This window comes from Lonchura striata, chromosome 1 (genome assembly GCF_046129695.1).
Source record: "Lonchura striata isolate bLonStr1 chromosome 1, bLonStr1.mat, whole genome shotgun sequence".
NCBI lineage: Eukaryota > Metazoa > Chordata > Aves > Passeriformes > Estrildidae > Lonchura > Lonchura striata.
The window spans coordinates 32,614,338-32,628,876 of NC_134603.1; the positions used below are offsets into that span (position 1 = coordinate 32,614,338).

Consider the following 14,539-nt stretch of genomic DNA (forward strand, 5'->3'; position numbering starts at 1 on the left):
TTAAAGCAGTAGGCTATGTATTCAATGCTCAGCTTCTTTGTACACTAATCCCTCCATGTTTCAGCTTATCAGCATGGCTCCTTGGATTTTTGAAAGAGTTGCACAAGTAAAACTCTGCAGAACTCTGATAATTTAGACATATGAATCCAGAACTCTGCATCCTAGCAGAAGTATCCACGATTGTCCCCAACATTTTTTTTTATTTCTTTTTTAATGTATTTAGTAACATGTTAGAAACTGTTTCTTTTGCATAACACTATAATATATTGCTCCATCCTTCAGTTTTATACAGGCAGAATTCCCACTGGCATTCTGCTTAAGGACTTCAAGGACAGGCATAAATGTTTTGTATTCTGAACCTTCACAGAGAGATGCTATCTGAGCAAAACTTAGAGCAAAAATATCACTACAAGATGTATGTCCTCCACCTTGAAATGATTAAAAGAAGTAAGATAAGGAACAGGCTTTTTTTGTTCCTTGCATTACTGTCCAAGGTACATCCCAGACATCAGAGCAACAAAGCACACAACCAAAACCCTACTAATTCCTCAATTTAAATAAATTTCAGCTGGTGATCCAAATAGGAAGATATCTAGACATGGCAAATCGGCACAAAATAGTCAAGCTGGGCTTCTGATCCTCCATCAATGCACAGAAATTTGCTTTTATTCATACTAGTATAAAGTAAGGTTTACTGTTAAGTGAAATAAAGCTCCTTGCAATCAGTTTAATCATTCCACTGATTTTGGAGTAAGTCTAGTGCTGTCTGTACTGTCTTCATCATATGTAACACCAACTTTAGAGTAAATTCACTGTAGAAATATGCAGTATGTAGAGTTTCGTTCAAACTATGAAACACAACTATCCAATGGTTATCAATAATTTTTTTGTTTAAATGATTTTACGTGAGTTAACTTGGTTAATTTAATCTTTGGCAACATATTGCTTTTTTATGCAATACCACTGCTGAAAATGGCAAAATTTGCTTGATTAAGTGACTTAGCCAAGAGCTACGTGGGCTCTAGAAGACAGTAGCCATCTACATCTACATTAGCAAGTTGTACAATACCAGGAGGTTTGTTGAGGGCAACCGTTTGTACTGACAGTATACATTATTGGGGTACAATTTTTGGACTTGCTGTCATCTGGTATCAGGGCCTGAATGCTTTGTCCTGCCTGCAGCATAGCTGGTGCCATCATGGACGAAGTTTTCTGGTTCAACTTCACCTAAAAGTAGTCCAATTTGCATGGTGCAGGATTGCTCAGTTATTGAACCAAAGCATGAGCAGTGGGGGTAGCTGAGAGATTCATGTCAAGAGATCTCTTCTGGTTTTCTCTAAGATGCCAGTGTAAACTTAACCACAGACTTCCAGATTTAGAAGTGTACATTGTTCCTGCTGATGCTAACTATGTATTTAAATAGTTATTTGAGTTAAAAAAATACCCTAATAAAAGGAATTATACAGACTGCTATTAGATTAATGATTTATGTTAATCACAGGACTACAGTCAATGTCTGAGGTAACGACAGGTTGCCATTCTCTTTAGTTCATAGGTGTAATTATTTTTGGATTAAACATTACCTAATACCATATTTTTTAGTTACTTTTGAGTAAAAAGAGTAGTAATATTTGTGTGCTACTTCCTTGTTCCACAGTGGTATTCATCAGAATCTGCATTAGGTGTCATAAAAAAACCCTAAATATCAATTAATAATATTATAGAATTAGAAAGTATCACTGTTGTTTTGGAAGAAATTTCCATTTTACTAAGGGGTAATACTTCCTAAATATCATAAGTCAGCATTTAAAAGAAAAACTGTTGCAACCTGGGACAAAATAAATACAAATACATGTACCCTGCTTGCAGATGTCCCATGGTGTATGATCACTGAACAAGAAACCATCACACAATGCAAACAAAACTTTTTCTTTCATTTTTGCCTACCAGTTACCTAACCTTGCTTTGTAAAGGAAACTGACAAACTTGCAAAAGGTTTGACTCCGAGAACACCTGATCTGTTTTAGAAAGCATTTCAGCTGGAGTTAAAGCTGAGCACCACTAATAAAACCAGGTTGGACAAAAGACAAATATTCACACTTAGATCGCTGGCTCTCTTAATAGCATTTACCAGTCAACTGCTTTTAAAAAAGTTCTTGCAAGAGCACTGAAAGCTTTTCCATGAAGAATGGGTACACTTTGGGACACTGGAGAATTCAGAGCACTTTGCAACTAGAAAACGGGGAGAAGTGACACTCAGCTCTTGTTTTTTGGTTCAAATGCAGCATCTGGCCATTTTCACCATATTACCAAAACACTTTCCTGACAATTAAGACACTCCTATCATCTTGTTGGGTGGGTTGTCTTCTGACCACTCCCAAGAAGAAGAGAAGATTGATATTGGGAGGGAAATGGGAAGAGATCCAAAGATCAATAAAAATACCAACACGTAATAACTTATTTTCAGGAAAGTCTTCTGAAAAATGATTATGGATAAGATATTCTTGTGGCAGGTGAGTGGGTAATAGCATCACTGAACCTGTTAATTCTGTGTTAAAAATTACAGTGGAAGAGTGGAATTAAATCTTTTGCTACTGGCTTTTTTACCTTATTAAGTGTGAACAAGGATTCTTTTACGTATGTTTTATTACGTCTCTTTTTATATAGTACACTAAAATATGCCTTGTTTACTTACAGTTTTCTGCCTTCTTTCCCCCTTTGTTGTTTTTGAATTTCTTGCTTGATCTGTGCTGGCTACTTAGTAAAAAAAAGGGCATACTGCATTATTTTGCTTCTAATATATGTTTTTATGATCAAAATATATATTTGCTATCCAAATGATTAAAAAATCATTCAAATCAAAAAGCCAATCAGTTAAACCCTGGACATTTTTACCAGTCTATGTGCCATAGAGCTTCAAGGAACTGTCTTTTTTATTGGACTGTGGTTTAGAGATGAGGTTGAAGCAATTAATTAAATAACTAGAAGGTAAACCTTGAAAGAAACAGAAGCTCAGTCAACATGGAAGGGAAGAGGTCTGCTTTTAAAATAACTCGTTGTTTTTCAAGGAATGCAAATACATTGACCAGTATTACCTGTTATGAAATGATTCATTAAGCCAATTGTCATTTAGATGTATAAATGCTGTAGGCAAAAATACAACTGTCTGTACACATTTTGAGTTACATAATAGTGTGCTAAAAAGCTCTTCATGTGCATTGCTCTAGTGTTAGATCAGATATCACCTCTCTAACATCACTAATGTTTGAATTTTGAGACCAATTGTGAAGTGAGGACACAGTGCATTAGATTGCTGCATTAGCACAGAGGCTTCTATAGTCTATACAATGTAGCATTAAAAGGCCTTTTGTGTTTTCATTTAAAAAAAGTGTATTTTATATAAATTCGGTAGTGCAAAAACTTCCTACACCTTGTTACATTCTTTACATTACATACGTCCCCTGTAAACAGCTTTCCTGTAGGAACTTCCTTTGCAGTTTGTGCGAGATATTTTTCCCCCCTACCCCCTACTCCCCACCCAGATTTGGATTAATGTGACTAGTACTCGAAAACTCTTCTAATTACTCTGTGAACATTTTTAAAATATATGCATTTGGTTTCATCATTGAAAAGGAATTAAAACTTTGATTCACGATTCTGCAGTCAGTAAAAAATATAAAAAATAGATCAATTGCAAAGCTATCTTCCTGAACATTCTTCATTTTCCAGTGATGCGAGGAGTCAGACCCCTTTCGGGTGCACAAAAGAGTCACTTCTTCCTAAGACTCCTTAAGTTGCACATCTGGCATTAGAGACTGACCCCAGAACTCAGACACATTCTCCTCTTACTGTAGTGAATGGGTAATAAGTCCAAAATGGCTTCAAAGTTTTAGAAAATGAAAAAATATACTTGTGTAATTTTGCATAATTTGCTGCATATCAACCCATGATGAATGACATGATCCCAGCCTGCATTTCTTACACCTGCTGTACTGGATAGAAAGCTATATCCAGTTCTGCAACTGCTCAAGGAGATGTTTTAATCAGGAATTATGCAAGTTAGATATTCAGAGGTGGATCCTTTATATGCAGTCGAGACTGGAAAAACCACATGTCTAAATCTATGCTTCTGGAAATAGCTTTCAACATAGTCAAAAGTAGATACCAAAATTATACTAAAATCATTTCTAAAACTTAATAATTTTGCTTCCAGTATTTAAAAAAAATAAAGCATCTCTTAACAAAGTGAATTGCATTTCTTTCAAAATAAATGTGCTTCTCTGAAAACATTTAAAATACAGCAGCAAATAAGGGCCTGGTATTTCATCTGATTTATATAGTTAAAGCTTCTGTTGATTTTCTTCAAGAGGCAGAGACTATCATTCTTCTCATTTGGATTTCAATCAATCCCTTTTTCCACCAGACTCACATTGGTTTCAGGGGAAATTCATTTTTGCAAGAATTGAGGCCTTGACTTTACTCATTTTAAATTTGTAGTGATTTTAATAGACCAGAATCAGGTTTGCATGATATTTATCTCAGTTCCTGCAATAGGTTCCCTATGGCTGGACTCCTCCCTTTCCATCAAGTAGCACAGGTCTAAGGGGCTTTTCCAAAGCCTAAGGGTCACCTGGGAGAAAAAGCACACAGAAGGAACATGACAGACCTCAGTCTTGCCAGAACAACATCATTGTCTTGAATGGGAATTGTCTGTGGATCTAGAGCATGGAACCAGGTCCCATTTGGTCTTAATCTGGACTTCAATAGTTCACTAGGATGTAAAGGCAGATCAAACACACCCATGTGATTTCATAAAACTGCACATAGAAAATACAAACCAACACTTCAGGCATATAAAAATTGACTGGCATTTAGTTTTAGTCGCCGAAAATATCTGGAAACTAAAAAATAAAAAGGTAGAAGATTAATGACTATAAAATATTAAAGAGCTAAGTTTGGGGACAGTGAGACACAACATGATTGAAAAGTGTTACGCAGAATACAATATAAATACATAAGACTGAATGCAGCAACAAGTTGAAATTAACTGCAATTAAAGACAAAAAAAATCTTTTTTATTTTGAGAATTAATGACCAGACATTGTTTGAAAAGAAAAAGACATTATATTCTCAGTAACTCAAATGACTGAAGAGATACCTCAATATTATCTTGTTACAGAAATAGGAAAACTGATGGAAATATAGAAAACTTTTTTTTAAAAAAAACACCTAAGTGATTGTGCTGTGCTCATTGTTTGGCCCAGCCACCAGGGGCTCTTTAAACTTGCCTCTTTTCTATGTGCCAGGCTTGAGTGAGGTCTGTGGCATTGGCCCAGCCATTTAAGCTAAGGGCCATGTTGTAACAAAAATGGTTGTTCCTTTACACCACATGCACTAGGTGCTTGGTTGTTACATATTCAAGTGACAGAAAAAGACACAAGGAAAAATTAACCTAGCTCCTCTATGGTAAGTAGAAGCCTGCTGTTCCAAAACATGCATTGATTGGTCTAAAGTACTTTTAAGTCTTCCTTATAAAAAAAAAAAAAAAAAAAAGAAAAAAAAAAAAAAAGAAAAAAAACCCAAACAAACAGAAGGGAACATTTTTAGGACATGTCTGTGTAACTGCATACATTTGCTTATGATTAGAATTCATGAACTGAATAAACTTTTTATGATTTAGGGAATTAAAGCACTCTAGAAGGATTTAAAAAAATATTTTTTATCATAAGAAGCTATGAATTCTGGATAAAATAAAAATAGCTTTTTTGAGACAGTGGTTAGATGAGTACTTTGTAATGAAGGCTTTGGTTCAGTGTCTTTCTTTTACAAAGCTGGAGAAATCAGTGGAATGCTTTGGCAGTTGTCAGTGGAATGATTGACATTTTTCTTTATTTAAGATAGTGGAAATCCTGTACTCCATTTCAGAACAGCTATGGAAGGATGGGTTGAGGCAAAGTTGGTGAGTCAAGTGATGTCTACTGTCAGTCCAAATGATTGAACTGAAAAACACAAACAAACTTTGTGGTATGGAAGACCTGAGGAAAATCACATGCACAAAGCCTTTTTTTCTCCAGCTACATGATTTATGATAATAAAAGGTACCACTTTCCCCTACGAACCTTATCTCTTATGTCCTTACACCTTAACAGCTTCAACAACATTGCCATTACTGAAGTATGTGCACTGCATGGAGAACAAAAGGTAAAAGACTGAAGATCAAATAGCATTAAATCAAAGGAAAAATAAAAATGTGGGAAATATTTTTTTAAATACCAAGGTATATTCTATGAGTTTGAAAATTTTTGGATATATTTGAATAGCCATTTGGCACTATTTATTGCCACAGAAATAACTATGATTTTAAATTTTAAAATGGAACTTTTTTTCTTAGTTAGGAAATGTTGGCAATTTGTTATAAAAATATCAAATGCTTCAAGTTCTGGTCATTAAATCTTTGTTTTCCCTCACAGGATCATTAATTAAACTGACAAATGCAATAACTGAAGTTCTGCAAATAAAAAAAAAAACAAAACCATCATGATTTATACCACAGATAAACTAAAATACTGAAGTCCTTAATTAACAGATATACTCATGAGCTTTTTAACAGAAAGCAAGGTACGTGAGATGCTTTAAGTAGAAGTTGCAATTTTGCAACATAAGTCTGTACAAAACCTCCAGACAGCACGCTGTGAAGGAAGTACCTGTGTCCCAGGAAATGCTTTTTCCATAAACCCTTGTTAACAGTAGCTTTCCCCAACCCCAAACTATTTACAAGTATATGCATTTTGCAAGCTCAAAGCACCTTATTTCACATCCTTATGAATGCATGCATTGACATTTCATCCTTTCATGTGCAAATTCTAAAATTCATTGTAACTGAGGGGAAAAAAAAAGTTAAAAGAGTTCAATACCTGTCTACAATCATAAGTGAAAGGATCAAAAATGTCAGATGTTGCAGACCAGTGACTCCTAATAAAGCTCTCTTTATTGTATTCACCATTCTTGAGTAATTTTTCCCTGTTTTTTTTCAGTTTGTTACAAAAGCAGTCTTTTTTTTTTTTTTTAATTAAACAGTATTTAAACTAAACAACTCTTCATGCCATGCAAAAATAACATTTTATGCACTTTTGTTGAGGCTTTCCATGTTTTAGTTCATAGGCATTACTAAATGTGTTTTAAGAAAAGGTATTTTTATTGCTTCTGTAACTAGTCACATGCTAGTTTCACGTGTAGGACAATAACCAGTTTCTCCTGGACTTGAATGAATTTCTGGAGCAAATAAATGGTTTTCCATTTTGTGGCCTTCTTGGTTACTGTCTGGCTTTACCTCACCCACAGCATGGTAAATGTCTTGAGTACAGTTGTGGCTCATGCTTTTGGGTGAAGAGCTGACCTGTGGCTCCCCTGTTAAATTGTTGCCATCACTGTGTTTATCCCCACAGCAATTTGTCTTGATATCCTGTTTTTTCTCATGTTTCATACCATGTAACTCCATAAATTCTTCTTCTCCAGTGTCTATTTCAGTGAAGCTCCTCCTCTCTTTAGAAGGGAAAGTGAAAATTTTTTGTTTGGGAAAGAGAGGGGATGATTTTTTAGCAGGTCCTTGACAAAGTGCAGGTGCATCAGCACCAAGTACAGGCCGTTCACCTTGGGGGGAGTTTTCTTCTAGGAGAATGGTGCTGATGTGCTGAGCAGTGGCCTGTGTGAAGTCTGCTCCTGCTGTCACTGGCAGTGGCCTTGCGGTGCTCGGTGGAGTTTGTGGAGCACCACCTCTATTGTCTTTAAAATTAACTTTAAGGGATCTAGATTTTAATGGGTTGCTACCTTTCAGGGAGCTTTTGGGGCTTTCCATGGCAGAGTCAAAAGGAAAATGACCATGTGAAACAGTTTGGGACCCACTGCCATCACTGATAACAGCTCTGTTGATTGGATTGTAGTCAAAGGTGACATCAGTTGGAGAAAATCCTCTGTCTTTTGCAAATGGTATAAACTGAGAACTTCTTGCTCTTTGGTTTTCTTCCAGGTTAACAGCATCAGTTGGAAATCTCATTTGCAAGTGAGAGCCAGGAAACAGAGAGAGCGGAGACCTCTCTGTTTCCGTGAAGTCAGTTGCACAACTGGCAAAACTGTCAATACTGGATGTGCTTCTCATGTCCATTACGATGTCCGCAGGCCCCGTCGGCAGTGGATCTCTCTGACCTATAACTTCTTCCATTTCTATTTCTTCCTCATAACTGGGTGGCTTTGCTGACTGGTCTTGGTAACCAGCATTAAGATTAGGCTGAGACTGGGTTTTAGTAATTTCATTATACAGCATTTCCAGTTTTTGAGCACTCAGGTGCTGTGGGCTGGAGGATGCTGCAGCATTGTTTAATTGCTCATGGGAGTCTTGTTGACTAACTTCTTGGTACTTGTTTTCATAAGATTTGTTTGAGCTTGTTTCAGACATTGTCCTTCTGGCCCATTTCCACCTGCTTGGGGACAGGTGGCTGTTATCAGGTGTCTCCTTTGGACTGAGTGGTTCTCCAAGCTTTCCTGAATCTACTGCTACATCTATCATTTCCATACTGCGAGCAAAAGCATCTTTCAAATTCATGGAGACAATACTGCCATTTCTTTTAGCTCGCTCAAGTGCTTCTCTCCTCTTAATTGCTTTCTCCTGTCTTTTCTGCTCCTTATAAAATTCTGAGAAATTGTTCACAATAATTGGTATAGGCAGGGCTATGACCAGCACTCCAGCAATACAGCAAAGTCCTCCAACTATTTTACCTAATAAGGTCTTAGGATAAATGTCACCATATCCTACAGTAGTCATAGTGATTGTTGCCCACCAGAATGATGCAGGAATACTTGTAAATTTTGTAGCATCCTCATCCTTTTCAGCAAAGAATACAAGACTTGAAAATATCATTATACCCATGGCTAAAAATAATATCAACAAGCCCAATTCATTGTAACTACGCCTGAGTGTAAAGCCTAAAGACTGAAGGCCTGTTGAATGTCTGGCGAGCTTAAGAATCCTTAGGATCCTCATAATTCGAAATATCTGAACCACACGTCTGACATTTTGGAATTGCAGGACACTTTTATTGGACTCTGTGAGGAAAATGGTGACATAGTACGGCAAGATAGCCAGTAAGTCAATGACATTTAATGGGCCTTTGAAGAACTTCCACTTATTTGGTGAAGACAGAAAACGCAAAAGATACTCCATGGTAAACCAAGCAATGCACACAGCTTCAACGTGTGCTAGCTGAGGGTTGTCATTTGGCTGCCCAAATTCATCTATTTCTTGAAGTTCTGGCAGTGTGTTAAGAGACAAAGCAATAGTGGACAGGACGATGAACAGAATGGACACAATGGCCAAAATCTGTAAAACAAAATAAAAAATGTTTTGGTTAGACTGATACAAGTGTACTTGTCAAGGTTTGATTAAATCCTTTCAAATGAATGTCTGTCTGATTAAATCCTTTCAAATGCATGTGTGTCAAATAAACACAGAATGGTCAAAGCTGTTTTCACGGCTGCATTCATTATTTTGTTTTATTGTTTTGAATTTTGCACAGACAAAACATTAGACTCATCTTAGACATGGTCAAAAACCTGATTGCTTTACTGCCTGCAGGAAGCAAATTCATTTCAGAAAGCTGGCCATGACTGGTCACACGACTGGTCATAATTTTAAATTACAATAGGAGGTGATGTTTATTAGCGCAAGTCACCAAGTGGAAGATATATAGTTTCTGCTAATGTGCAGAATATTTTTAATTTTCTGCATTAATTGTAATTATGTAAAACTTTACATAGCGTAGATAATTGACTGGGGAATACCATGTGTAAGATGGTAATTCAGTACTACAGTGCACACTTTCCTAGACAGGCATAAATTTATGAACTGAAAAGTCAAGAAAAATAAACATGAAGCAGTATTCAGGAGACTAGTCCTGCTGAATTTTCATGTCTGAACAAATTTCAGATGTTTCAAGAATTGAAGTTATTGGTCCTGAATTAGGTTGAGGGCAAGATTTTAAAAAGTAGTATGAGGGTGAACTGAGTTTTGCATAATTATTAAAACATGTAAGTAGACAAAGGCTTCCAAGAAATAAAGTTTTGCTTTCTGTCTAAGGAGACAGGTTTTATAATATATTACGTCACACACTTTTACAGAATCTTAGAATCACAGAATGACAGAATCATAGAAACATTGATGTTGGAAGAGATCTCCAAAACCCTCAAATCTAGTGTTTGACTGAACACCACCATGCCAACTAAACCATACCATTAAGTGCCACACCACTTTCTTGAATGCTTTGAGACTTTCTTACTCTTTAGGCAGCCATTCAAATGCCAGCCATTCAAATGACAAGCCTTTGAGTGAAGAAATTCTTCCTGATGTTCAACCTGAACCTCCCCTGGCACAGCTTGAGGCCAAATCCTTTCATCATGCCACTGGTTGCCTGGAAGAACAGGCTGACCTCCACATGGCTACAGCCTCCTTTCAGGCAGTTGTAGAGAGCTGTCTCTCCTCAGCCTCCTTTTTTTCCAGGCTAAACAACTCCAGCTCCCTCAGCTGCTCATTGTATCACTTGTGAGCTGCTCCGTGCTCCAGACCCTCCATCAGCTTTGGGGCCCTTCTCTGGACACACTCCAGCACCTCAAAGTCCTTCTTGTAGTGAGGGACCTAGACCTAAATGCAGGACTTGAGGTGCGGCCTCACCAGTGCCAAGTACAGGGGGATGATTAATTGCTGCCCTGGTCCTGCTGGTCACACTATTCCTGATACAAGCCAGGATGCCACTGGTGGTCTTGGCCACCAGGGCACACTGCTGGCTCATGTTCAGCCAGATACTGAGTAGCACTCCCAGGCTTTCTACCACTGGTCAACTTTCCAGCCACCCTTTCCCAAGTCTGTAGCTCTACATGGGGTTGTTGTGACCAAAGTGCAGGACCCAGCACTTTGTCTTGTTTAACCTCATAGAGCTGTCTTGGCCCATTGATTCAGGTTGTTCACATCCCTTTGCAGAGCCTTCCTGCCCTCCCACAGCAGATCAACATGCCTGCCCAACATTGTGCTGTCTGCAAACTAACTGAGGCTGCACTCAATCCCCTCATACAGATCATGAACAAAATTATTAAACAGGACTGGCCTCAATACTGAGCTTTGGGAAGCCCCACTAGTAACCAGATGCCAGCTGGATGCAGCACCTTGCACCACTCCCTGGACCCAGCCATCCAGCCACTCCTGAACCTACTGAAGAGTGCTCCTGCCCAAGCTGTGGGCTGCCAGTTTTGGAGAATGCTGTAGGAAACAGTATCAAGCACTTTACTAAAGTCCAGGTAGACAGCATCCACAGCCTTTTCCTCATCCACTAGGCAGGTCTCCTGGTCATAAAAAAAGATCAGGTTGGTCAGACAGGACCTGCCTTTCCTAAACCCATTGTGGCTAGGCCTGATCTCCTGATTGTCCTGTTCGTGGTGTGTGTGATTAAGATAATCTGTCCCACAGCCTTCCCCAGCATCGAGGTCAGGCTGAGAGGCCTGTAGTTCCCTTGACCACTCTTCTGACCCTTCTTGCACATGTATGTCACATTGGCCAACCTGCAATTGTCTGTTCTTGAGCTCTACACAGTTGAAACACTTCCTAACATATCCACTCCAGAACTCTCCTTCTTCATCTGCTCCTTCTGAAGAACTTATAACCATCCATTGCCACTCTCCATTCTCGTGAGTGTTCCCACCATGTTTCTGTGGTGGCAACCACATCACAGCTCTCCTGCTGCACGATGGCTTCCAGCTCCTCCTGTTTGCTACCCCAACTGTGTTCAGCCGTGCACATGCACTTCAGGTGGGCTGTTGATTTCACCCCCAGTACTGGCATGCTCCCCCCAGGCTCATCTCTATTCTCTTTCCCCTTCAAACCTAGTTTCAAGCCTAATTTAAAGCCCTCTCAATCAGTCCTGCTACAATCCTTTTCCCCCCTTTCCCCCCTATCTGTCTCCAGCAGGCATTCTGTATAAGTTGCCCTATGACAGAAAAAAGACATTTTTATAAAGTCCAGGCATCTCTGTACCTCACAGCCTTCCACTTTGCCTGGAACAGCTGGTCATTGTCTTTTACAGAACTAATATTATGAGGAAAAAAACCAGTATCAGTGAATCTCACAGCTTTATCAGAAAGTTTATTTATTTATACCCTAAGCAATATGACCAACTTTGAGACAGTGAGCAAAGTGTTAAAATAATAAAAAAATATTATAACACTTGGAAAAAATATATTGTTTTGGTTGGAAGTCCTAATTAAATCCAGGTTTTTATTAGAAATACTAAAATAATTTGCTTTCTGCTTTAAAGATCAGTTTAAGCTCATTCATAAAAGCATTTACTTTCATTTCTCAGAAATGTTAAATCCATTTGGTGATGTTCCAAGGATGCATTAGGTCTGACAGAATTGTTGGAACACCCAAGTGTGAAGTGAAGCTAAGAAGAATGCGAGTGTGAAGATTGTATGCAGAGAGACTGGTCACAGTGGTGATAGAGGCTCTAGAGATAGAAAGGCCACCTCACTGTAGCTTTGGGAAAAATAGCAATAAACTTGTTTCATCTATCAGTTGCCAAGTGGATATTCAGCTCTCTAAGCACAAACAGAAACTGCTCATGGTATTTGTCATTTGTACTTGTACTTGTACATTTGTATTGTGTATTTGGCATTATGTTGTACTTATGTACTATCTTTGGCCTTTGTCAGCTACTAACAATATAGAACAGGTATACAGATATCACCTTATGTTCTGAAGTATTGAAACATATTTATTTGATTTTTTCTCTACCAGTTCTGCTTCTGTCTTTTTTTTTCTCTTTTTTTTTTTTCCTTTTTTTTTTTTTTTGGTAATTCTAATTATTGGAGAAATAAGATCCATTCATTTCTCCTGCCAAATAAGTTATGGACCATCTGTCTTCATCCTTTGTACAGTCCATTCAGAAAGCATCCTTAGGTTAATCTATCCTATTTAGGTGGGCTATACATTCCTTTAAAACTTCTGTTACCAACATCAACAAAAGAAGCCAATTATAGTAAAGAATGAGGGCAATAACAGTGCATATGTAGGCACAGCTGATTAATGAAATTTGTAGCTAGGACTTAGGCAGACAAAAGACAACACTATAAGAGAGCAATAATTACCTTTCAAACTGTGAAAGTTGCCTGTATCAGATTTCTGTATTAAAGTTGGAAACTTAAAAAAGGTGTACTGGCTTATCCACTTCACCTAAATGACTGTGAAATTGCTAATGCAGGCTTGACTTCTCTAAAATACTCAATAGCATAATTATACTTTCAGAATTTACAGAATAAATGAACAGGGCACAGGTCTGAATAGTTGAGCGTGTAGTTTCTGTCAAGCTGATGGAGCCTCATTGGGGCCAGAATCAGAATGCAAGTAACAGGATTGGAAAAAGCCGTATAATACCAGGACCCAATTACTGACGTGCATTGTTCTTAAAAAAAAAAAATTGTAATAATGTATCTGTCCAACTATCATCAAACTGATTTTAATTAGAAAACACTGGGATTTCAGTCTGTCATAAATGTCTACCAATATACAAAAGATCCTAGAAAAGAGGTGAGCTAGTGAATAGCACCCCCTCTCTTGTCCTGTGTGACATTTCTAAAACTCCATGCACTTTGTAGGCCTTGAACACAAAATTTCCATGTTTCCAGTTGCCACCCAGGGTGTTTTATTGAAAACAAGCATCTATGTGCTTGTTCCAGACATTCATTCATGTGCTGCTAACACACAAGCCTGAAATCTCCCAGCTCTTTCAATAAAATATGCACTACAGCAAGCCTGGAACCTTAAGTGATTTATAAAAATAATCTATAAGCATGAGTCTGTTCTTTGTGAAAAAAAAAATTACAGCAAAGTAAAGTAGTTTAGTTTCTTCTAATGTAAGAATCTCAAGCTTTTATTTGTCTGGGACTTTGTTGTGTAATTAAAGCCGTGCATCATTCCACACACAGTATGTTTTAATTATTGCAATTGATTAGATTTCACAACTCATTAGGCAAAAAAAATGCTGGGGAAAAACTTGGAAGAACAAGAGCAGCTATGAGAAAAAGAAGAAGAAAAAAAGAACTCCATATTCTGAGTCTACATAAAGAATGCTTTGCAGCATATGATGGTAAATTTTCATAGAACAGATGCAGATTGTACTAAGAGAAGCACAGAATTTATAAGAAAGACTTGTAGCAAACTGCTAGGTTCGTTATGCTGATACAGAAGAGTAAAGAAACCACCACTGACTGAATTTTTTCCAGCAGAACTTTCTGTTTATTGTGTAATATTTCTAAACCATGCTCTGGACTGAAATGCCTGAAAAATTTGCACACTGCAAGTAATTAATATATGACCACAGTTCTTGACATAATATTTTTAACCTGAATTTCAGAATATACTTTGTTAAATGACTGATTCTGGCAGGTTATGTCATTTAGCAATGGTACTACAAAAGCACATAAAAATCCAGATCCTCTTAATCTT

General features: G+C 37.6%; 1 protein-coding gene across 1 annotated transcript in view; it reads right to left on the minus strand.

The window, feature by feature from the left end:
• Window positions 1-6,970: 6,970 nt before the first annotated feature.
• KCNB2 (potassium voltage-gated channel subfamily B member 2) overlaps window positions 6,971-14,539 on the minus strand; it is a 181,291-nt gene continuing 173,722 nt past the window's right edge. The window contains exon 3 of the mRNA XM_021530604.3: window positions 6,971-9,373. Within this exon, the coding sequence (XP_021386279.1) occupies window positions 7,214-9,373 (2,160 nt within the window). The 3' untranslated portion in view covers window positions 6,971-7,213. The remainder of the gene's footprint in view (window positions 9,374-14,539) is intronic.